The sequence below is a fragment of the Orcinus orca genome, chromosome 2 (genome assembly GCF_937001465.1).
Source record: "Orcinus orca chromosome 2, mOrcOrc1.1, whole genome shotgun sequence".
In the NCBI taxonomy this organism is placed as follows: Eukaryota; Metazoa; Chordata; class Mammalia; order Artiodactyla; family Delphinidae; genus Orcinus; species Orcinus orca.
In genome coordinates this window covers 186800895-186824348 of record NC_064560.1, presented here as the reverse complement: position 1 = coordinate 186824348, position 23454 = coordinate 186800895, and the positions used below count along the sequence as shown (strand labels likewise).

The following is a 23454-nucleotide window of genomic DNA, read 5'->3' as shown; positions in this document are numbered from 1 at the left end:
ATATTAGAATAATTAAACATTTCCATTTCAATCAAGACAAGGTCTTTTCTTCACAAATTTTTATCCATTTCCTGTAATGTTATGATAACATTTTGAACATTACTTCATAACATAAAATAATTTTAAGTACATACCTTTGCCAATTTAGGTTTCTGGGCATATTTTGTTAAATTCAGTCTAGATAAATTTATAAAAGGTCCATCAGGACTTGTAAGCATGGAAGCCTATGGGGAAAAATGATAGAACAAGAAATCTGAAACTTTCTCGAAACACAAATTGAGTTTAATGTGCATAAAATTATAAAGCCAACACAAGTAAAAAGAATCACCTTCAAAAATTTTCCATATAATTGTCTACTATAAAAATAGTGAAAAATGATTAACATAACATAAATTACTTTGGTCATACAAGGCTATGGTAAAGCTGACAGAATTTACCGTTCCCAGCCTGACAAATCTTCCAGATGAGCTGGTAATTGGGCGAGCTGTGTAGGCAGTTCTGGGTGTTCTGATGGCCTGTTCCATAGTGCCTGGCCTTCCACTTTGTGTGCCGGGTCTAAGGAAACCTGTAATGGGTCTTCCAGCTTGAGTGATCGGCCTGTGAAGATTGTAAATTGTTAAAATACAAAGAAGATCAATAAAGGAAGATTCTCATGCAGCCCGGTCAATATTTAGTGGCAAAGGGAATGAAATAGGAGTATACTGAACATACCTGACAGCTGGACTAGGCCCTCCTGTCTGATTAGTTCCAGGGAGTTTCAGAGATGTTCCAGGACCTATAAGATGAGATGGCAAATTCAATTTGTATATTATTTATTGATTTGTAAAAACTGTCCACTAATGCAATTTTCACAAATGTGCTAGCCTGGTGAAAAAGACATTAGTAACAGGAAATGTATCTAGAAAAATGTGTTTGAGATTAATATTTATTGAGTACCTATCATGTTACTTTTGTTATTACATTTAATCTCCACACTAATTCTGCAAGGTAGGTAGTACTAACCCATTTAGCAAAGGCTTAGAGATTTAAATAAACAGGTCAACCTGTTAGTAGAGCCAGCATTCAAACTCAAGACAGGCAGGTTCCAAAGCTCCAACACATCAAAATGACAGTTCTATACTCATAGTTTATTTTTCATACAAACTTCTTCTCCCAATAAAAGATCAGTTACCCCCAATATTTGGAATTTAGATATCTTAACTCCAAAAGAGCAAAATGATAGGGAAAAAAGACATCTTAACATGAAACATATGTACTTTTATTCTCAATTTCCACTGAAGCATTAAAACAGCTATTACCTTCCAAACATATATAAATGACTGATAACTGTCACAACTAACAAATTACCAGCAAGATACCATATGTCATGGTAATCATCCAATACCATTCACAGCAGCACACCTGCAAGCTGGGACTAGGCCACTGTGACAATCCTGATGAACAGTCACTGCCTAGCAAATCACTCCATCACCTCACATCATGCATTAGAGCAAATCATCGATTATTACAATGAAGTGATGTTTTCAAATTATCATTTTTTTAGAACACTTCTGTTGTTTGGATGCTTCCTGTGTTTAGACTCTCAGATAAACAATCTTTGATATATTAGATAAGCAGCTCGGATAGAATGCCTTTTCATAAAATATTTTAAAATGCATAATATAGCTTCTACTGAAAAATAGTTATACATCAATCTCACACCTTAAGTTCAAGATAATATAATTGTGCCTTTGTACTATAAGGCAGAATAGAGGTAATATTTTTTCATGCATACACGTGCTTCATGTATGTGTCTTATTTTTATTATAAAAAAGTACACATAGAGAGTATTCCTCCTCCTAATGGCTTTTCATTTACTTAACTGAAAAACCAGTACTTACGTGGAACCTGAGCAATAGCATTTTCATCCAGTATCATTTCTGCAATTCCTTCCTGATCTACATCAATTTCATCTATGTACACCATTTCAGTTAGTGCTCGTGCTTTTAAAATCCAGGCTGCCTAAAAAGCATAGATAAGATAAAGCATATCTTAAATTGCATTAGAAGTAGTGCATAGCCTATAGAAATCAGCCATCCTTTATTATTATCTAATTTTTTATCAAACATGTTTACCATACTTAATGCATGATACTAATTTAAAGGGCTATGTCCAGGAACTAATACAAGAAGACAAGGTCATTATTAATCAAGAAACAATCAATAGATCAATTACCTAGTAAACAAAAGTGTGGTAATTACCTAGTAGTCTTCTAACATGCCTTTTTATAAGTGAAAGAAGATCTTTATAGAAAATTTTACTAGAATAATAATTTGAAAACAGATGAGTAAAGCTACAACCACGTGTTCTTTCTGCCTTTCTCCTTCAGGGCCAAGTCCTTCGTGAAGACTTCCCTGATAGTTTAACTCTGAACCTACTTCCCTCTTGTCTTTCTTAGAAAGCACTTTCTTTTATACTTCTATTATTATGTACTTACTATATTCAACCAACACTATAATTATTTGGGCATATGTTTGCCCTCCCTTCCCCCAGAACACAAGCTTTTTTACCTTGTTCACTTTTGAATTTTCCATCACACCTATGGTTTGTGTACACAATAGGTATTCCAAAAATGTTAACTTGAACTAGGATTAATTTTTCCCACTTCCCAATAACTAATCAACACAATCTTGGTTGCTTTGTGATCTAGCCAGTAGGTCAGCTAGTAAACCTGCTAGAAAGTGGGGGAAAAAATGGAAAGGTAATTAAGGAACCTAGAAAATATCTAATCAGCTTTGCTTTACCCTGAGAAATTAGACGTAAAGGTGTGCACGATTAAATACCTTGTGAAATATTTAAAACTGCTTTATCAGAAAAGTTTACCGTTCTGCTTCAATAGAAGCAGAGAGCAATAAAGCTTGGTGTCCTGTGGCAGATTTGGGGAGAAGGCAACCCTTGAGGCAGCAGTATAGGACCGACTCTATACTACAGGGGGAGCAGCAGCAAGGGAAATCTGGAAAGGGGTTAGGCCTCATCATACTAGGAATCTGTCTGTGAAGCATGCTGCATGAAGGCAAGGGACTGAGGGAGGAACAGATGGAGGCTACAAGAGGACCAGAGAGTCCTCACATAAGGATATCGAGATGCACTGAAGCATCAGCGTGTATTTATTGAGCACCTCCTACTTATGTAGCACTGGGCTAGGTTCTGAGAAGGAAATGCGAGAAGATAAAGACATGGATCCTAATTTTCCTGAACGTATCACCTACTGGATTAAATAACAAGGCAAAGCAATGCATGATATGTGACAAATGAGCTACATGGAAAATGGTTTTACAAGAATTAGAAGGCAGAGATCCTTTTGTGGGCTAAAGTAATTGGAATGTATATTTTTAAAAATTTTTAAAGAAAAAGAATTTTTAAAAGTCTTCATGCTTTCCTTTTAATGGGAACAAAAGGAAATTACATTGTTGCCTTTGGTCCTCACCATGAGGTATTATCTCCCCTGTGTGAGTCCAGGTCCTCCCAGAAGCAGATGCCAAGAGGGGATTGAATGTGCAAGGCAGAAATGGAGACACAGATGTAGAGAACAAACGTATGGACACCAAGGCGGGGAAAGTGGTGGGGGGAGGGGGGGAGGGGAAGGGTGGTGGTGGGATGAATTGGGAGATTGGGATTGACATATATACAACTAATGTGTATAAAATGGATAACTAATAAGAACCTGCTGTATAAAAAAATAAATTAAAAAAATAATGTTGAAATGAAAAAAAGATATATATAATATCAGCTGTGCACAGAGCTTGTCATCACAAGAGACAGCCTACCACAGGGAAAAAAAAAGAAACAAGGCTGTCTTCACAATATATTTAGGTTCCTCAAGTGAAATTACATTTGATTAGATTATTGGGGTTTTGTCTTATACTTTTCTGGTTGAGGTTTACTGGATTCTTAACAGATAACTTAGAATAAAATATTTCAAACGTTATGTGTAAATTTAACCCAATTGAATGAGAAGAATATGGACCCAAAGAACTAATTTGTTTGTTTAAAAAGTCAGTTCCAATTGGAACTGCATCTAACTGTGGGAGCCACCAAAGACTAGGAAAGTTGCCAGATTGATTCAGCTATTCTCAGGGGTCAAGGAAGTCGTCACTCATCACTGGCTTGGACTAACGGTTTAATTTAACTTTAAAGATGGAAATAAGTAATCCTGATTTAAGTCCTCACAGTTCCTATTGCCCTGCAAGTATCTGATGGCTTTAATTTTTCAAAAGGGCATATTCTTTGCTGAGCACCTCTGGTGGATAGGAGGAAGGACGGCAGCATTCTCTGTTCACACAGTAAAACAGGATGTGGGCTTCACTAGTTCATTCCCATATTCCCAGGGAGCACCTACTGCATGCCGGGTCCTGGGAACAGAGATGAGTAAGTCACAGCCCAAGTTCTAGCTCATAAGAATTTCAGTGTTATGGGGAAAGTGTAAAAACGAAAACCTGGAACATGCTATAGAAGGACAAAGAAAGGCACGCAGCTGCCTTGGGGTGGAAGAAAAGGTAAAGGAGGAGAGTTTGTCCCACGGCCAAGACAGGAGAGTGCGTGCCAGGTAGAGCGCATAGGGCAAAGGAAGGCCAGCTTGAGGGCTCATATGGAGAAACAAGAGTGTGGTAGAAGAATCAGGTTCAGCTGAGGAGAAGCTGCTTGAGAAGAAGCTGGAGAAAAAGGCAGGGGCCAGTGAGGGATCCTGTATGCCACCCGTATGCCATGATGAGGAGTTAATAAAGCTTCAGGAGTATGATTTGGAGTCCTAGTTAAATTGACTCTCTAAAAGTCAAGTTTTTATTATTACAGTATCATTTATACAGTTGGATATTAATTATCCATGCACATATTTTTTAAACTATTTTCATACCCATTCTGTTATCTCATAGTCCAATCCATCATGCTTCTTGACTTCTATCCTTCTACTAACCCCTCAAGTATTAAGAAGGTGCAAATTATTTTACATCAGGCTAAGCAAAACATAGGAATGTAAATCCACTATTCCCTCCCAACCAAATGAATATATGCTTCAGAAGCCAAATAGGAAGATCTTTTTTTTTAAATTTTATTCCATAAGAATTCACTTTTTCAAAAAGGTAAATCTATATTTGTTTCAGTTTCTAAAACCTCATTATTAAGAAGTAGAAATAATGAGGTGAATTTCTGATATTTAAAGATCTGCAATAAGACCTACTTGCACCATTACTTAATTTTAAATTACATCAGTATTTGAGAATATTAATTTTCCTGACTTTCCTCCTTCTATCCTAACAAAAAATGACCTTGAAAATCATGTATCACTGCTTGATTAAACATCAGATTGTATTCAAAGAACTGCTCTGGGCAACAGGAACAATTCTCGGAATTTTAATGAAAACATTTTATTTTGGAGGCAAGCCAAGCATGTTTTACAGCCCTAAATTCCTCTGCCTGTTTAAATTTTTTTAAGTTCAAAACTAATCAGTGATTAAAATAAAATGCATACAATATTGTAAATCAACTACACTCCAATAAAAATTTTTAAAAATAAAATAAAATGCATAACAAAGCAAATTGGTAACCCTACACTGCCACTTGAATCTGAATAAAACTATAAACTGGTTTTTATCAGAAATACTTAAGTTGTTAATAAATGACAGGGTCATGCAGTTTATGTAGATAAATTTGAATACCTACGTATTGGAAGTCCTGTAAAATCGATAAAAATAATAGATGCTTAGGAATTTTTTTTAAGGGAAAAGCATAGATCCTCCCAATGTAAATGAGTAATCATCACATCAATTATTTCCTTTTTTATCTGCGAAACATAATCCCATCTCATTTACCTGCTTAGTTAGTCTATATATAGGACATTACTCTTGAGGCAACTATCTACCAGCTAACATCAGGAAAATACTGACTTCCCTGTACTACCTTCTGTGAGGGTAATCCAATTTTAGTGATAAAAATAGACAAATTAAAAGGTTAAAACTCTACTGACTGAGTAAAGCAGGTTTACACTGTTTTGTTCCTCTTAATACAGAATGCAAGGCTATGTAAAGCCTTTTAAGACAGGTAAGAAACAATTTTACTAAGTTATTCTTAGAATAAAGCTACCAAAAGAACAGTCTGTCTAACCTGATTTAGACATCATGAGAATCAGTAACATGTGACACTCTGCCTACTCTATGAAAATGAAAATTTAGGCACAAAATGTTGAATTGTTATTGTAAAGCCTCATTTATTTTGAAGTGATAAAAACCTGCAAAAGAGGAAAGGCAAAAAGTGTGAATAGTGAGCTCAAAAGAATCCAGTCAGCCTTGTTCCCTTCTGATTCTTTTAGATCACTATCCAATTAAGTCTATAGTAACAGAGCAGGACATGTCAAATACAGGTCCTTCATGAAGTCCCTGTGCTGGTCTGAAACTTTCAAATACCATTGAAAGTTTTCAAACCATACCAACAATGCAAATTATTGATGTTTCCATTTAATTTTAACTTTAATCAAAATCTTCCAAAATTACTGAAAACAAAAGGCACATTACTTACTCTCTTTATACCTTAGGTGATTCTTATGACTTGTACATGTATTATACAAAAAATAGTTTTCCACCCTCTATCAATTTGGAAATCATGATTATGAACATTCCAATGACAAATGTCATCCTTTTAAAGAACAGAGTACTACATTTTAACCTATTTACCATGTTTGTTTGAAACTGCACAGGCCTCCATCAGAGTATTTTGCATACTACTTTCTTCTAAAAGGTCTGATAATTACACATGTAAACCCCATGAGGTTCAAATTGTTTATTTATCTAAAAAACACTTAAAATTCGCTCTTGCTTGGCAGGGCAAATCCCTGACAATATTTAAGTTCTCTGATTTACATCTCTCTCGTCCCTTCTCCTTATTCCCAGACTTACTGGAAACACTCTTGGGCTAAAAGCTTCACTGGCCAGGAGGCCCCCTAACCAGACCTCCTCTTCCTGGGTTCCCTTTCCACTCATCTACTGTCTCATGCAGTTAGCAGGTCTCTCTGGCCACCTCTCATGTCTAACAAAGTTCATTTGGTAGATGTGGCTGTCTGGCCAAGTCTTTTCTTCCTCACAGTGGCAGGCACCTCTCTCTAAAAACAAGACCTTCCCAAGCGGAGTCGGCCTACTCTTTACCCAAGACCTATGATCCAATCCATCATAGACACTCCTGACATCTTGGCTTCCTTTCTAAGCCTCTGACTCCCCTTGCCTCCGCCTTTATTTTTCTCATCCTCTAGGTCAATATTGGTCATTTCTATTTAAGCTACAAGTCTTAATGAGTAGAGTGCCCTAGTTTTACATCCATAGACACAAAGTATTAGAAATATAATAGTTTATATCTACAGAATGACTGGTAGATATAGCTAATTTTATAACAGCACAAGTAGATAGGCAGCAAATTTTCTAATCTATAGCAACAACTAAGCAATAGTAATTAAACTATTCTCTAAACTAAAGGTTGCAGCTAAACCTTTACCTGAGACACTGGCAATTCTGGATCTGGCTCCTGGAAAGCATTAAGAAGGTTGTAAACATTTTTAGGATAATACAGTTTCTAAAATTAAAAGTCTTAATGACCAACCAAGTATTTGTAGGTGGACTCAAACTCATTCAATAAAAACCCAAACATGAATTTTAATCTTTCCCCAAAAGTGCCCTCACAAGTTCTGTACAAGCAACACCCTATCCACTGAAGAGTGCTAAATTTTCTATGATCAGAAAATTCTAATTACTGTTACCTCATTTAGAGCACAGAGAAGAGATCTTTACATATTTAATGAATTCACAGTATCTCAGGAATTAAAAATAATTTTACAACTATACCAAGGAAGCTATTTTTATATTCAAAAACAAGTTCATGGTGGTTAAAGCATTCAGACTTTAATCCCTTGAGGAGAAGGAGGAAAATCCACATACTATAAACCCTTCTATTCCCCATAAACATAATGGGATCAGTGGCTAAAGATAAGAAATTAATTCTGACTGCAATGTCTTCCGAGAAATTTTTGTAAATAGACTATATAATATATATCAGGGTCAGGTGCTGATAAACTCAGGGTTTTTTTCTGTCCAAAATTAAATAGAAATACATTGGTTAAAAACACAGATTTATAACAAATTTATTTATAAAAGATCTACACTTTCACATCTACAGTCAGCAGCCTCTGAACACTCAATCTGCAGCATGTTTTACTGGGAAAGCTACTAAGAAACAGAAAAAGGAAAGAAAAAAAAAATCCTTGCTTTCCTTGCTTTCTACAGCTCTAAAATCCACAAAGAATACCCGAAATATTTTTTAAACAATATATTATGTGTGCAAGCAATGTGTAAACCATCTGGTCACCAAGCAAGGATAAGCAATTTCACATGACACACAGTAGCAACAAGAGAGGAAAAGGCTAAACTAAGCTAGAAAGTGAGAGTCCTAGGGGGTGGGAGTTAGAGAATACTTGGCAATCAGCGGAACAGAACACAAAACAGCAACTAAGAAGACACAGCAATTGGAGGTTTTCAATGCCAGCGTGCAGAAGAGCGAGCTGGAAAAAGAATAGATTTCCTAGATCCCACAATCCATATTTAGAGAAATACACTGATACAGGCAATGAGATGACAGAAGGAATAACCCCTTCTATTCTTTCTTCTATTTATTTGTATACATGTCTAAATGACCCCCCATTATCTCATTTGAGTCCCACAACAACCATTTCAGGGAGGCAGGTAAGTGTTATTATCCATTTTACAGATCAGTAAACAAATTCAGGGATGTCATGTAATTTGCTCAAGGTCACACAAAGAAGCCAGAGCTCTTTCTTGCCAGTCCACCTTGGAGATTAAAAAAAATGAGTTGGATACATAAGGCAGGATTGAAGGGTAAAGTGTAGGAGAGATACAAGATAAGTTCCATATAGAAACAGGTAAAAAAGTTTACCAGAGGTGATTGTAGACAGCGTTTGAAAAGGAAAACAGTGAAAGGAGACAGAGCCACGGAGAGTAAGTAAATGCTGGACGCTTGTTAGTCTGCAGGGAGATTCCTCCAGTGGCCCAAACTGACCCCGGCAGCTCAGCCTCAGAGCGCTCTGTTCACCAACGAACGCCTTCATGCTCTCTGTGTCTCGTCCTGCCCCGCAGGATTGCACTTACGACTTACCAGGCAGGTAAAGAACATTAGGGACCTGATGTGAAATGAGAAGAAAATGAGAAGGGAGAGGATGGAAAGGTGTAGAGACCGGTGAGGTGGTATGGATGGAAGATGGAGGCAAGGCTTAACCACGAGTCGGCAGAGAATACATTAATTCCACAACATTCTCTTGGCATCCCTGGAACCCCGAGAGGCACTGAAAACATTCTATGTGGGAAGGCACATAATTAAATAAATTACAGTACAATGTGTTAAATGCCATACTCAAGCATGGACCAATCACAGATGACTTAGATGGAGGACAGAAAAGCAGAACATGAGAGATAAGGAAGTCAGGGTAAAAAGAGAGATTATTCTGGAAATGATTGTGTACCAATGATCTATGAAGTATATTCCACATCATTTTATCATCAATTTCACTGGACACTTTCCTCACAGATGCTCTCCAGATTACCAACAATCCTTTCAGAAAGATATGACAGAATCCCACCTGCAAATATCTCTAGCTAACTAGAGATAATAGCAGCTCACTTTTTTGATCACTTAGCATGTGTTAATGAACTTAACCCTCACAACAACCCTTTGAGGTAGGTATGTTACCATGGCCATTTTACGGATAACTCTGAGGTCAAAGTGTGCAGGCAGTATTTGAAGCTAGACACTCTCAGTCAAGAGCATGCACTTTGCTTTACATATGAGACCATAGCAAGGCCGGAACGCAGACTACTGTAGAGTGTGGGAAGACCAAGGCCAGGTATGGCTGGTCTGGAGATCCACCAGGAGCAGCAGAACGATGGAGGAAAGAGTCAGGATATTTTAATTTAGAGACAGGGCAAATTTAGTGATTTTGTTTTTTTTTTTTTTTTTTGCGGTACGCGGGCCTCTCACTGTTGTGGCCTCTCCCGTTGCGGAGCACAGGCTCCGGACGTGCCGGCTCAGCGGCCATGGCTCACGGGCCCAGCCGCTCCGTGGCATATGGGATCTTCCCGGACCGGGGCACGAACCCGCATCCCCTGCATCGGCAGGCGGACTCTCAACCACTGCGCCACCAGGGAAGCCCAAATTTAGTGATTTAATTTTTAAATCACTAAGACCTTCATCTGGGTCTCTCTCAATTATAGTTTTTATGATTTAAATTAATCCACATACACAGGAAACCACAAGTTAGGTTCACTTGGTCTAGCAAATTATTTCCATGGGTATTATCAGCATAGTTTGAGTAGAAAGCATCAGGCCCAGGCCTAGAGTCAGAAAACCTGGGCTTGATCCTCAGGGAGCCACTTAGCTGCATGACCTTGAACAACCTCCATTACCCAGTCCTCCCCTCAAATTAGAGCAATAGTGCCTACTTTATAGGATAGCTTTAAAAATAAAACCTTGAAGATTATTTCATAATTTTCAGAGTTCTTATACCACAGTAGTTCGTGAAGTATAAGGTGGTAGTACTTTCAACAAGAAGTATTAACCACACAGAATTTCTTTATAAATACATGTACATAATGAACAGAAAAGCACCCAACTCTCTATTACTTCCTTTTTCAGAACTCAGAACTGACTCCCAGTTACGGCACATCAAATTAAAACTTCCCTTTGAATCTCCGTGAAAGTAAGAAGACAGGGAAAGTACAGTGGCACTGCCTAGAACCAGCAAAAACTCACCAGCATAAACTTCAATTCACAGTAGTTTGCTTCCTTCCTTCCTCCCTAGGGTATAGCTTTCTCTTAGGTTGTTGCTATTACTTTAGGGAATTAAAACTCCAGATGATTCTGAATGCAACTTCCAAATTGCCACCAATACTTACTCTGGCTAATGAGTCTGCCCAACTCTGCTCTTAAACTACAGAGTCATTATTCAGAATTTAGCAAAAACAGGAAGGAAAAGAATGTAAGAGAACAGAGAAATGAATGGATTTCAGAAGGTTTAGGGAAATCTAGTGACCAAGGAGCCAAGTGGGAATGTAATCTTTAAAATTCAGCAACGTGAACTGCTCTGCAGAGTACAGAATCAAAAGAATGCCTGGTTATAAGTCTCCATGGCCCAAATGAGGAAATAAATTAGATAATCATACAGAAAGATGTTTATTTGGCTGGGATCACCAGATCATTGTCTCAACCAACTACTAACATACAGCTCATTGGGGACCCCTGCTTCTCGACCTTTCATCTAAGCCAGTGGCTTTCAGCCTTTTCTCCACCTTCAAACTATTGACAGTAATAACCCCCTTCTCTCTCATTATAAGCAGAGATTGCGGGTGGCAAGAAAAATGTGAATTACCCCCATTCTGATAAACAGCTAACCCTCCCACTCCCAGAATCACAGATTTTAACAATTTAAAAATCTATCAGCAATCTACCTCATTAAGAAAAGTATATTAACTTTAAAAAAAAATCAACGACTACCTCTATGTTTTATGAACTGTTGAATTATACTGGAGCTAAAATCGGGGCTGCTTTTAAAGCCATGAATCTGACATATGGAACACAAAGAACAGTAATTAGATTAAGCAACTAATCAGGATGACCGACATGAGCCGTAAAAGCAAGCATTCCCTCTAGGTCATGTTGCTGCATGGAAGGCCATTTTGCATTTCTCTCTTTTATGTCTTTTAACTTTTAACCACTTTTCTAGTCACGATTTAGAGAAAACTTTGAAAAAAGATAGCACTTCTCTATGAATTGATTGTTCCTACTGTCTTTTGTCAAATGGGGAAACTATGATGATGAATTAACCAGTTATCCTTCTTTATTCTTAACTGATCAGAACTTTAACGTCCTTCATGCTTACAGACCCTGCCCTCTGTTTCACACCATTCTGCATCTGGGAAAAGCAGTCCAGAATCCATCTTTTTCAGGAACCCTTCCCAAACATCATGTTATTACCTTCAACCTACCCTTCAGTCCTCCCGTATCCAAATAAAATTGTGTAACGCTAAGGAAACAAGCTGGTCCATAGTATATCATACCTCTCCAGCCAACCTGACTATGCTGACTTTGGCAAGAATCAAAACTAAATAAAATCCACATGTCCTAACAGAAAATACAAGGCACTAATTAAATATTTTTGATGATACTATACCAAAATGGTATCTCTTAAAGGAGAACTAAACGTAGAAGAAATAGTCTTAGAGGTGGGCTTCCTTCCAAAAGGTTAATGTATCACCACCAAAACGTCTTTTTGAAGCTCCCTGGACCAGCTTATAAAAAGATTAGCAAACAGCAAATCACTTTAGAGAGGTTCTCCTCATCCAGGAGAAAAATAAGCAAAACCCAAAGTGAATATTAACATAAAAAACAAAAGCTATTTTTGTTCCAGAAAAAAAAAAGCGAGAGCAAAAATGAATCCATTTGGCACTCAGAAGAAATATTTTAATTTCCTTTCTCTTCCATGTGTCCAGGCACTGCTTCAAAGTCACTCATTTGTAATCAAATCAGTTGCGTGGCACAGGAATGGTAATTCAAGAAGCTGCAGAGGAAAAATATTCTACTTTAAAATGTAGAAGCCTCAAAAAAAAAAGCCCATGAGGCTAAAGGGGTACATGAAGATAAACCAGGGAAACCGCAGGGGCTGAGAGTCATCTGCCTCTGCTCTGATCACATTACCGTTAGCTTTTCATAGATTGCTAGTCTCTCCATTTAACTTCCTCCACTGAAACAAGAGCGTTGTGAAGAAATATCAATGATGATAATGACTATCAGAAACACTCTCCTGGAGGGATCCAGGAAGAATTTGCTCAACTGATTTTAAAAAAAAAAACTGATCCTCGAGATAAGAAATGAATTAAGAATGTCCATAATGCAATTACATGTGTATGAAAAGGTGAATACATATAAGAACCTATGGTGCTGAGAATTAGGATGGGGGGCAGGGAGAAGCAAAGACCACCAGGCAATTAGGGTGATCTCCATAAACAGAGTGGAAGTTGGCACACATAAATAACACCATCCAGATGCATATATGAATATGATCAAGGCACTCATTCAGCAAAATACATAATGACGGCACCTGTGTGCCAGATTCTGTGCCATTCCATACAGATCTGCCATCCTGGACTCATATTCTAAGAGAAAGAATGAGAATTTTCAAGCTTTTCATCAAAGGAACCTCCTAAAGCTTCCTGAAGCTCCTCATTAAATGCATCAGCACTCTAACATAAATATTTAAATTCTTTTTAATTAATTAAGAAAAAAGCAGGATTGCTTTAAGCTTGGGGAAATCATAATGGAAAATATTTCCAAAATGAAATAACACTTGGATACAAAATGCACAAATCGGTGCTAAGAGAAGCATACAGAGAAAAAGCGCAGTGTTTAAAGGCTGGATCAAAGAATAACTAACAGGAGTGAGCCATGTAAACTTTTCAGAGGCCCTAACCAGGAATCCAAAGGCCGGTTTGGTAAGGTAACATCAAGTTAAAACTTCTGTTCCGGGCTTCCCTGGTGGCACAGTGGTTGAGAGTCCGCCTGCCAATACAGGGGACACAGGTTCGTGCCTCAGTCCAGGAAGATCCCACATGCCGCGGAGAGGCTGGGCCCATGAGCCATGGCCGCTGAGCCTGCGCATCGGGAGCCTGTGCTCTGCAACGGGAGAGGCCACAAAAGTGAGAGGCCCGCGTACCGCAAAAAACAAAACAAAACAAAACTTATGTTCCTGGTGAAGTGCTACTCGTCATTCTGACAATATATATAGTTCCTCCTTAAATAAACTATCTTAGCATAACAAATAAAAAGGATTAGAAAGGGAAAAAATGTCATAAATTTCTTCTAGATCTGGTAGATTCTCCTCGGCAGCCTTTGATACTTGTAGGAGCTAAACATATCAACCCCTGCTTATAACAATAAAACAGTAACAAAGAATTACATTTAAAAAAAACATTTCTAGGATATTAAAATTAATTATGTATCACATTACAAAGTATTATTTCAAATCCACAATAAGTAGGACAGTGGAAGAGGCCAGGACTTAACAAGATCTGTTGCCATAATGATCTTAACCACGTCAGATGGTTAACCAACGACAACAGCAACGTTTCCCAGTATGATCCTGTATCTTTTATTCTTCACCACCATTCTCAAAGTCAGATCCACTAACCATTCCCTGTAACAAGTCTTAATTTTCCAAGAGGGCCAGCAAGGCCTAAAGGGAACTATATAAGAGGCCAAATAAAAAGATCCAAGTTACTACCTTGTTTAGCTGTTAATTTCGGAGACTTTAAATGAAGTTCTTAATTTGTTCACCCTGTTCTCCCTAGGTACAAGGAAAGGGGTCAAGATCTCCGCTACAGCTCCTTCTTAACCATTAATAGAAACGCTGATGCTTTGCCTATGCAGTTCCCAAAGTGACAACATCTCCCCAGGATAAATTTGTACCTCTCCCCCAAAAAAGGAATCAGTCAGCGGTCGAGTAAGTTTCAGAATACTGTCTTAATCAAAATTAGGCAGGTTACCTTCCTTCAGGACTTCTCAGAGCCTTTAATCCAAGTACACAGATATGTCAAATTCCCATTTAGCTAAAAATCTTGAAAAAGGAACAGCACATGGGAAAATGTACTGGAAAAAGTTCAGAAACACAGAGTTTTGAAAAATTAGGCTACATAAGCACCAAAGAAGCAGCACAGGATAGACAAAGGGAATGGGCTTACCAGCTTTGTACCTTTGGACAAATTACTTCACCATGTGCCTCAGTGTGCTCTATCTGTAAAATGGGGGAAATAGTACCAACTTCCTAAAATAGCTGAGGATTAAATGAGATAACATATAAAACCCTCTGAATCAAGCCTGACACAGAGTAAATACTCAATAAATGTTACCTATTATCTTTGTTACATACTTTGCAAGGTTATTCTAAGCAAAGAAATACACATAATTTATAGAATATATCCCTGGCAAGTAGTAAGCACTCAATAAAAGGTCACTGAACACTGTAAAGTCCTGATCACAGTGTCTAGCACAAACTAAACCTGAATTGCAGTACTGAATGTCACTATGATTACATCATTAAGATTAGAGACACGGAAAACAAACTATGGTTACCAAAGGGGATAGCAGGGTGCGGGGGGTGGTGGTGGTGGACAGATTAGCAGTTTGGGATTAACATATACACACTACTATATATAAAATAGATAACCAACAAGGACCTACTGTATAGCACAGGGAACTATATTCAATATCTTGTAATAACCTATAATAGAAACCTGAAAAAGAATATATGTATGTATAACTGAATTGCTTCGCTGTACACCTGAAACTAATACAACATTGTAAATTAACTATACTTCGATGGTTAAAAATGGTTTAAAAAAGATGATAAGGTCTTAACCATTAATAAAAACACTGCTGCTTTGCCTATAACACATTTCCTAATGTGACAACATCTCCCTAGGATGATAACAACAAAGATATCTGAGCCTCGCCCACTGCCAAAAAAGGAATCAGTGATCAAATAAGTTTCAGAACTATTGTATTCATCAAAATTAGGCAAAGTTTCTTTCTGCAGAACTCCTCAGAACCTTTAGTACGAATCTCTAAGTAGGGAATATACATTTCCCAAATGCATTTAATGAGGAAACTTTCTTTCACTGAGCACTCTTGGGACTGTTGTTCTTTGGAACACAGAATGGAAACTATCCTAACTCACTGGAAAAATAGAACAATGTCTGGTACATCACTAGTTTGTAACAAATTTTGGTTGTACAAATGTAAAGGGGTCCATATTTTGTCATGGTTCCCAAACATATTTAAGGGTGAAATCCCTTTTTTTTTTTTTTTAAGCAGCATTTGTGGGACTACAATGCCAGGAAACATATCTGGAGGCGTGCTTGTCTATGGAAATGCAGTTCTATTAACCAATGTGACCTAACACAAGCACAACCTAGTTTAGCATTCCTACTAACACAGATTGCTCTGTGGGAGATGTGCTATCTATCTGAAGGCCAAAAGATTCACTTTAATAGGTTATCCTCAATCCATTTGCTGGGCACTAAGGCAGAGCCTAGTGACAGTTTTCACGCCTCAGTTTACGGAACTCCCCCTCAATTTTCCTTTTTTTTCTAACATCTCCGAGGCAACACCACTAGAAGAAAAGCTGGGAAACTATAACTACATGGGTACGTTCTGCATTTAATAGACGTACTCACGAACTACCAGAGTTCTGCTCTCCCTTTTTCTCCTTTTTTGTCTCTTCCAGGAACTACCTGACCCCCAGAGTTGTACCTCTCTTATACCTAGCATAAAAGCCTTTTCACTCACTTTATTTAATATTATACTTTATTTAAGAAACCCTAAATAAACTACTATAATCAATGCCATCTTGCCTTCTTTTACAGGAACTTTTTTCCCATCCCTCCCTCCTAATAATGAATGTATCTTATCCTCTCCTAGATTCTCATTCCTCTAATTTGCATTATTTGCCTCAAGTTGCACTCAAGCCCCAGCATCGAAGGTTCCCCACTCTTGGACAACAGTCTTAAGATGAACCAGAAGGATTACACGTTTGATCAAAAGAAAAAAAGGCAGCTATTTCAACAGGGAGTGGGAAGTTACAGATCTTTATGTTTATACATAAGGGTTTTAGAAATCAATACCGTACGTGCAGCGAGCTTAAGAGCCCATCCACATGCAAGTATAAAGGAACTAACAAAGTTCGTCACCAAATTGTTCCTTTAAGCGACGTTTGAAGGAAAGGGTCTGCTGAAGTTTGAGGAGGGGGCGGTCGTGGCACAGCACTCGTGGGTCCCGCGGGCAAGGACCCACCGGCCAAGGCTCCAGGGGGTCTCGCTCCAGGGCCTGTGCTGACCACAAGGTCAACCTCGCCCTGCGCCTTCTTCCCTGGAGACCCCTCCCGGGGACCTGCGAATCCCCCAGAGCCCTCAGCCTTATTGCCGGGATCCACAGGGCTGACGGGGTCCGGCCTGTACCTGGTCATAAGGGGACTTCTCCAGCATCTGCGTGCACAGATCGGCGCAGAGCTGGAACTTCCTGCGCCTAAAATAGCTCCAGGCCAGGAGCAGCGGATCCATCTCCGAGCCCACGGCGGCTCCGAGAAAGACCAGGGCCCGGCTCAGGGAGGGCGGGGGGCGAGGAGCAGGCGGCGTCCAGCCCTGCCCGGCAACGCGCGGGGGCAGGGGCCTTGCCAGAGAGGCGCCCCGCGTCGCGCCTGAGAATAGGAAAAAGAAAACCCACCTCGAGTAGAACTCAGCTATAGGACTGCTAAACCTTGGCTTTAAAAATCATATACTTTTAAAGACTACATATTTCATTAATTTTCTAGAAGAAGGAACCTTGGCTAAAGTAAGAGGCAGTGACTTAGACACCTGCAACTGGGGTCCTCCACCCACCCAGAGGAGGACCGGTTGCCTGGCAACCGAACTCTCCGCGTACTCTGCCAGTCCCAGAAAAATCCCGAGAGTTGAGCGTACGGCCGGTCGTTGTCATACTCTTACTCTTCAGGCATTCTTACCCCTATCACTTATTCCTCCGACTTTAGAAACACAAACATGAGAACAGTTTCTCCAATACCATCTCGCCCACCAGAACCCAAAGACCTAAATCCTAAAACTCCCAGTCTGTTTTTCTAAATCCCTCTCACCCAATCTCGGTGTCCGAATGAAAAGGTACATTGAGGATTGCTTAGTCCAAACCGTTCGTTTTACAGATAAGAAACTGAGATGAGCTCAGAGAAATTATTAACCTAGTGTGGCGCGGAGTTAGGGAGCTGGATTGTAATCCAGATGACTACAAACTGTTAATACCATTTGTTAATTCCACGATGCCTAGGGGTTCTGGATTATAAATCGGTGACATTTTTGCCAAACAAAATAATGTACGAAAAAAAAAATCTTTAAGGAGGTTTTGAAACACCATCTCCACGTACTTGTTGTTTGTCAAATGTTTACTTGTGCAGAGTGATTTTTTCAGGTACAATTCTGACTTTCCTCTAGAGATTTACACAGATGACAAATATCTTTTATGGTTAGGAAAAGAGAAGTGTGACCAAGCTAAGTCCAGGTTGACTTCATTATGGAGGACTAGGGGATATTTTTTCCTTGCCTTCTTCCTACCACAGTGAGAGAGGCGGGAGAGGAAAAGTTAACTCGATATTGAAGAACTTTCTGATCAGTTCTAAATCTCCTTTACAGATAAGAAGCGAACTAACAGCTCTTAGTAAAGATAAATCACTCGTAATTTTCTCAAACCACTAAGGTACCATAATGAAGACACTATATTGAATCCAGATATATATACGTCTCATATATATCAAAATGAAAGCTTTCTAAAATAAAAAATGGGTTGTGAGTAGTTTTTTCTCCTTTACTAAGCAGTCATTCTTGAATTTTTGTATCTTGGAAGCAATTAATTATCAGGATTGTGATTATTCCAGTTACGTTTACTACAATTAGTCCATTTGTGTTTCCCTGGAGGTGCCTCTAGAAATGTAACCGGTCTAATGCAGCAGCCCACTGTTTCTAGGGGTCAGGATTTTAGGACCGTACATGCTGGAACTGGCACTTGGGCTCGATATTTCACAGGGTCCTTTTGTTTTCTGGTAAAATGTAAGTGGAATCTATGTAAGTGATTCTCAACCCTGGCTCCATATTAGATAGATTTTTTTAAGTAAACTATTTTAGAATATATTTAGATTTATGGAAAAGTTACAAAGATAGTACAGAGAGTTCCCATCTACTCCTCACCCAGTTTCCCATTGTTAACAACATTACTACAGTACATATGTCACAACAAAGGAACCTACATTGGTATATTACTATTAACTCCACAATTTATTCAGATTTCCGTAGTTTTCCCCTAATACCCTTTTTCTATTCCAGGATCCCACTTTGGATACCATATTACATTTAGTCATCAATGTCTCCTTTGCCTCCTCTGGTCTGTGACAGTTTCTCAGACTTTTCTTGTTTATGATGACTTGACAGTTTTGAAGAGGGCTGGTCAAGTATTTAGTAGAATGTCTGTGGAGCTTTTAAAAATACAACTGCTCACATTCCATTCCTAGAGAGTCTGACTTAAATGGTTTGATATAGGGCTGAAGCATTGGTTTTTTTGTTTTGTTTTGTTTTTGTTTCCCATGTAATTCTAATGGGCAGCCAGGGTTAAACAACCTCTGTGCTGAGTTCTAAATGGTTTTGTATACATTGTGATTATTGTCAACTTCCTAGAGAAAAAAATGTGTGTGTGTGTATACATATATATATATATATAATTTTAAGAACATGTAATTCATCTTAGCTTCTTCCAGAAGGCTGTTAATTTTTTTTCTTTCAGAAAAGTCAAGTGGACGAGAAAAACTGTAGAATCTTAGCACATTGCAGATTGTTAAGCATGTCCAAATGTGGCATAAAATGTTACTTTAAAAGCTTATAAACATTTGTTTTTTTAATCTTGTTAATATGTGTATAGTTAATTTTATGAATATATAGATAGATTTTGTTACATATTTTATAATTACTAATCCATAATGCAGAAACCTTTTTGTTTTTTATGGCCATGCCACGCAGCTTGTGGTATCTTAATTCCCTGACCAGGGATTGAACCTGAGACCTCAGCAGTGAGAGCGTGGAGTCCTAACCACTGGACCTCCAGGGAATTCCCAACCATTATTTTTTTTAATGACATGCTAGTGATAGGAAAAATAGTAGATGTAACAGTTCCTGGTGAAGGGGATGGATAAGAATTACCAGGGCTATTCTCCTACTGGAGAAAATGAAGCATAGAGAAACAACTTAATCTCTTTGAACGGGTCAATTTCACAATCAGAGCTAGATCTCAGTTCATGGATCCTTATCTTTTGCTTTCTAGCAACTGGATCTCTTTAGGTTAATTCAGTTTAAAATCAGATACAGAAGACAGTGTAACTTTAAATGCAAAAGGTTAAATTTTCTTAAATGTTAAATTGGAATCACTCAGGCCATTTAAACTTAACCCAAAACAAAAATAGAAATGTAGCATGAGGTATTCTCTTGATCAACAGCTCCTATGCTTGGTGATAAGAATGCAGAGAAGAAAAAGACAGATCTGCCCCAAGGGTACTTATACATGAAGAGTAGTTACAGGAAAGAGCATTGGGCTTGCGGTTAGACTTGCTAGCTGTGTTTTCTCAGGCAAATTAGGAATCAAGATAGGATGGTGATTAAAAAGTGGGCTCTAGAGCTAGATTTCCTATATTTGAAACCCTGTCTCTGCCATGCACTAAACGTGAGGATCTTAGGCAAGTGGTTTAATGGCCCTGTACCTCAGAAATGCGCTTCATCCATAACAGAATAAGTGTTTTCTGTATGCTTTAAGAATTTTAGATTCTGCTTTAAGAATTTTAGACTCTGCTTTAAAGAACAAGAAAAACAACGGGATGGATGAAATTCATAAGAAATGTTAAGAATACATAGTAAGTACATCTTTAACCTATAGGACACGTTAAACATACATAGAATAAATAGACACTTATGGCTTTTTCGCAACGGGTTTGCCGCCAGGATAGAGGTGTCGTGAAAACCACCGCTAAACCTAAGCAAAAATGGGAAAGGAGAAGACGCACATCAACATCGTTGTCACCGGACACGTAGATTCCGGGAAGTCCACCACTACTGGCCATCTGATCTACAAATGTTGTGGGATCGACAAGAGAACTATTGAAAAGTTCGAGAAGGAGGCTGCCGAGATGGGGAAGGGCTCCTTCAAGTATGCCTGGGTCTTGGACAAACTGAAAGCTGAACGCGAGCGTGGCATCACCATTGATATATCCCTATGGAAATTCGAGACCAGCGAGTACTATGTGACCATCATTGATGCCCCAGGACACAGAGACTTCATCAAAAACATGATTACAGGCACATCCCAGGCTGACTGTGCTGTCCTGATTGTTGCTGCTGGTGTTGGTGAATTTGAAGCAGGTATTTCCAAGAATGGGCAGGCCCGTGAGCATGCCCTTCTGGCTTACACTCTGGGTGTGAAACAACTAATTGTTGGAGTTAACAAAATGGATTCCACCGAGCCACCCTACAGCCGGAAGAGATACGAGGAAATTGTAAAGGAAGTCAGCACCTACACTAAGAAAATTGGCTACAATCCCGACACAGTAGCATTTGTGCCAGTTTCTGGCTGGAGTGGTGAAAACATCCTGGAGCCAAGTGCTAACATGCTGTGGTTCAAGAGATGGAGAGTCACCCGTAAGGATGGCAGTGCCAGTGGAACCACACTGCTTGAAGCCCTGGATTGCATCCTGCCACCAACGCGCCCAGCTGACAAACCCTTGCGTTTGCCCCTCCAGGACATCTACAAAATTGGTGGTATTGGCACTGTCCCTGTGGGTCGAGTGGAGACAGGTGTTCTCAAACCTGGCCTGGTGGTCACCTTTGCTCCAGTCAATGTGACAACTGAAAGTGAAGTTTGTTGAAATGCACCATGAAGCTTTGAGTGAAGCCCTTCCTGGGGACAATGTGGGCTTCAATGTCAAGAACGTGTCTGTCAAAGATGTTCGTCGTGGCAATGTGGCTGGTGAGAGCAAAAATGACCCACCAATGGAAGCAGCTGGCTTCGCAGCTCAGGTGATTATCTTGAACCATCCAGGCCAAATCAGTGCTGGCTGTGCACCTGTGCTGGATTGTCACACAGCTCACATTGCCTGCAAGTTTGCTGAGCTGAAGGAGAAGATTGATCATCGTTCTGGGAAAAACCTGGAAGATGGCCCCAAATTCTTGAAATCTGGTGATGCTGCCATCGTTGATACGGTTCCTGGCAAACCCATGTGTGTTGAGAGCTTCTCTGACTATCCTCCTCTTGGCCGCTTTGCTGTTTGTGATATGAGACAGACGGTTGCTGTGGGTGTCATCAAAGCAGTGGACAAGAAGGCAGCTGGAGCTGGCAAGGTCACCAAGTCTGCCCAGAAAGCTCAGAAGGCTAAATGAATATTATCCCCAATATCTGCCACCCCAGTCTTAATCGGTGGTGGAAGAATGGTCTCAGAACTGTTTGTCTCAATTGGCCATTTAAGTTTAATAGCAAAAGACTGGTTAATGATAACAATGCATCGTAAAACCTTCAGAAGGAAAGGAGAATGTGTTGTGGACCATTTGTTTTGTGTGTGGCAGTTTTAAGTTATTAGTTTTTAAACTCAGTACTTTTTAATGGAAACAACTTGACCAAAAATCTGTCACAGAATTTGAGACCATTAAAAAAGTTTAATGAGAAAAAAAAAGAAAAAAAATAGACACTTATGTGTTAAATGTAGATTAAACTGATGAAACAAATGAGAGTGTTAATTTGTAGATAGAGAGCGATGGAAAGCAAAACCTTAAATGTTCACAAAGCATGGTTCAGCTTTGCCTACCTCAAATTGGCCACCCACTGGTATCTGCCCATTCTAGCCCACTTATCCTGTGGTTAAAGCATGCACTGCTGCCCACCAAGTCATCACCGAGCTATAGCTGTGGCCGTGCATACTTACCTTTTCATCTCTCCAGTAGAACAAGCATTTTGGGACCATGAACCTTCCACCTCTGAACTTGCTTGTTTGCCCTCAACTCTGGTTCTTATAACCACACAATCTGTGGTGTAGGCAGTTGAGGCAAAGAGTCAGGATATAGGAGCCTTAAGTGACCCACAAGTAGTGTGGTCATTCTACCTGCTTTCACTAAATGTCTTAACCTACGTAATCTCTTTCCTCTTGCTTCTCACTGTATGTTTTAAGTAGATTTAACAAACTAAATGATTTGAGCATCTTAATTTGGTTTATGAGCATTTCAGTTCCAGGACCTCTGGGATAGCCTGCTAGGTTGTACACTTAGAGGTCACCATAGCATTTCCCTACTACGTATAATATGGGGGTGATGCTGCTGCTGAGGAGGAGGGTTATGATGACAATGATGATGATAATAGTAAATATTTTATGGGAAGGTTGTAGAGATCAAGTCAAGTTAATTCAAGTAAGGCATAATTACATTGTCTTTTCAAAGAACATACAGAATCATTGGAGTGGAAACCAGCAATATGTGCAACCAGGGATCACATCAATTTTCAGTCAGAAAAGATTTATTACATGCTAGAGATAGAGCACTTTGAGACAGTGTCAAAGACATTGAAGGTAGTTCTCATTTTCCCATTTGAGGAAGTGCTTGATAAATATCTGTTGATATTGATGTTGATGCAAAAAAATGGTTTTAAATACAAACTATGAGATGCCAGAGATACAGAATGAATAATGCAGGTAAACAAGTTCAATAAAACCTATCCGGGTAATGGATACAAGTGAAGACACAGGACTGGGCAATTCTA

The 23454-nt window shown here is 39.0% G+C and overlaps 1 protein-coding gene and 1 pseudogene across 1 annotated transcript in view; one reads left to right on the top strand and one right to left on the bottom strand.

Annotated features, from left to right (window-relative positions):
* Positions 1 to 17062, bottom strand: part of TTC8 (tetratricopeptide repeat domain 8) — a 50539-nt gene extending 33477 nt beyond the window's left edge. The window contains exons 1-5 of the mRNA XM_049705446.1: positions 16927 to 17062; positions 1881 to 2001; positions 712 to 775; positions 438 to 597; positions 135 to 224 (exon numbers count right to left, since the gene is read on the bottom strand). Coding sequence (XP_049561403.1) covers positions 135 to 224; positions 438 to 597; positions 712 to 775; positions 1881 to 1965 — 399 coding nt within the window. The 5' untranslated portion in view covers positions 1966 to 2001; positions 16927 to 17062. The remainder of the gene's footprint in view (positions 1 to 134; positions 225 to 437; positions 598 to 711; positions 776 to 1880; positions 2002 to 16926) is intronic.
* LOC101283613 (elongation factor 1-alpha 1-like) overlaps positions 1 to 22293 on the top strand; it is a 168744-nt pseudogene extending 146451 nt beyond the window's left edge.
* Positions 22294 to 23454: the final 1161 nt, after the last annotated feature.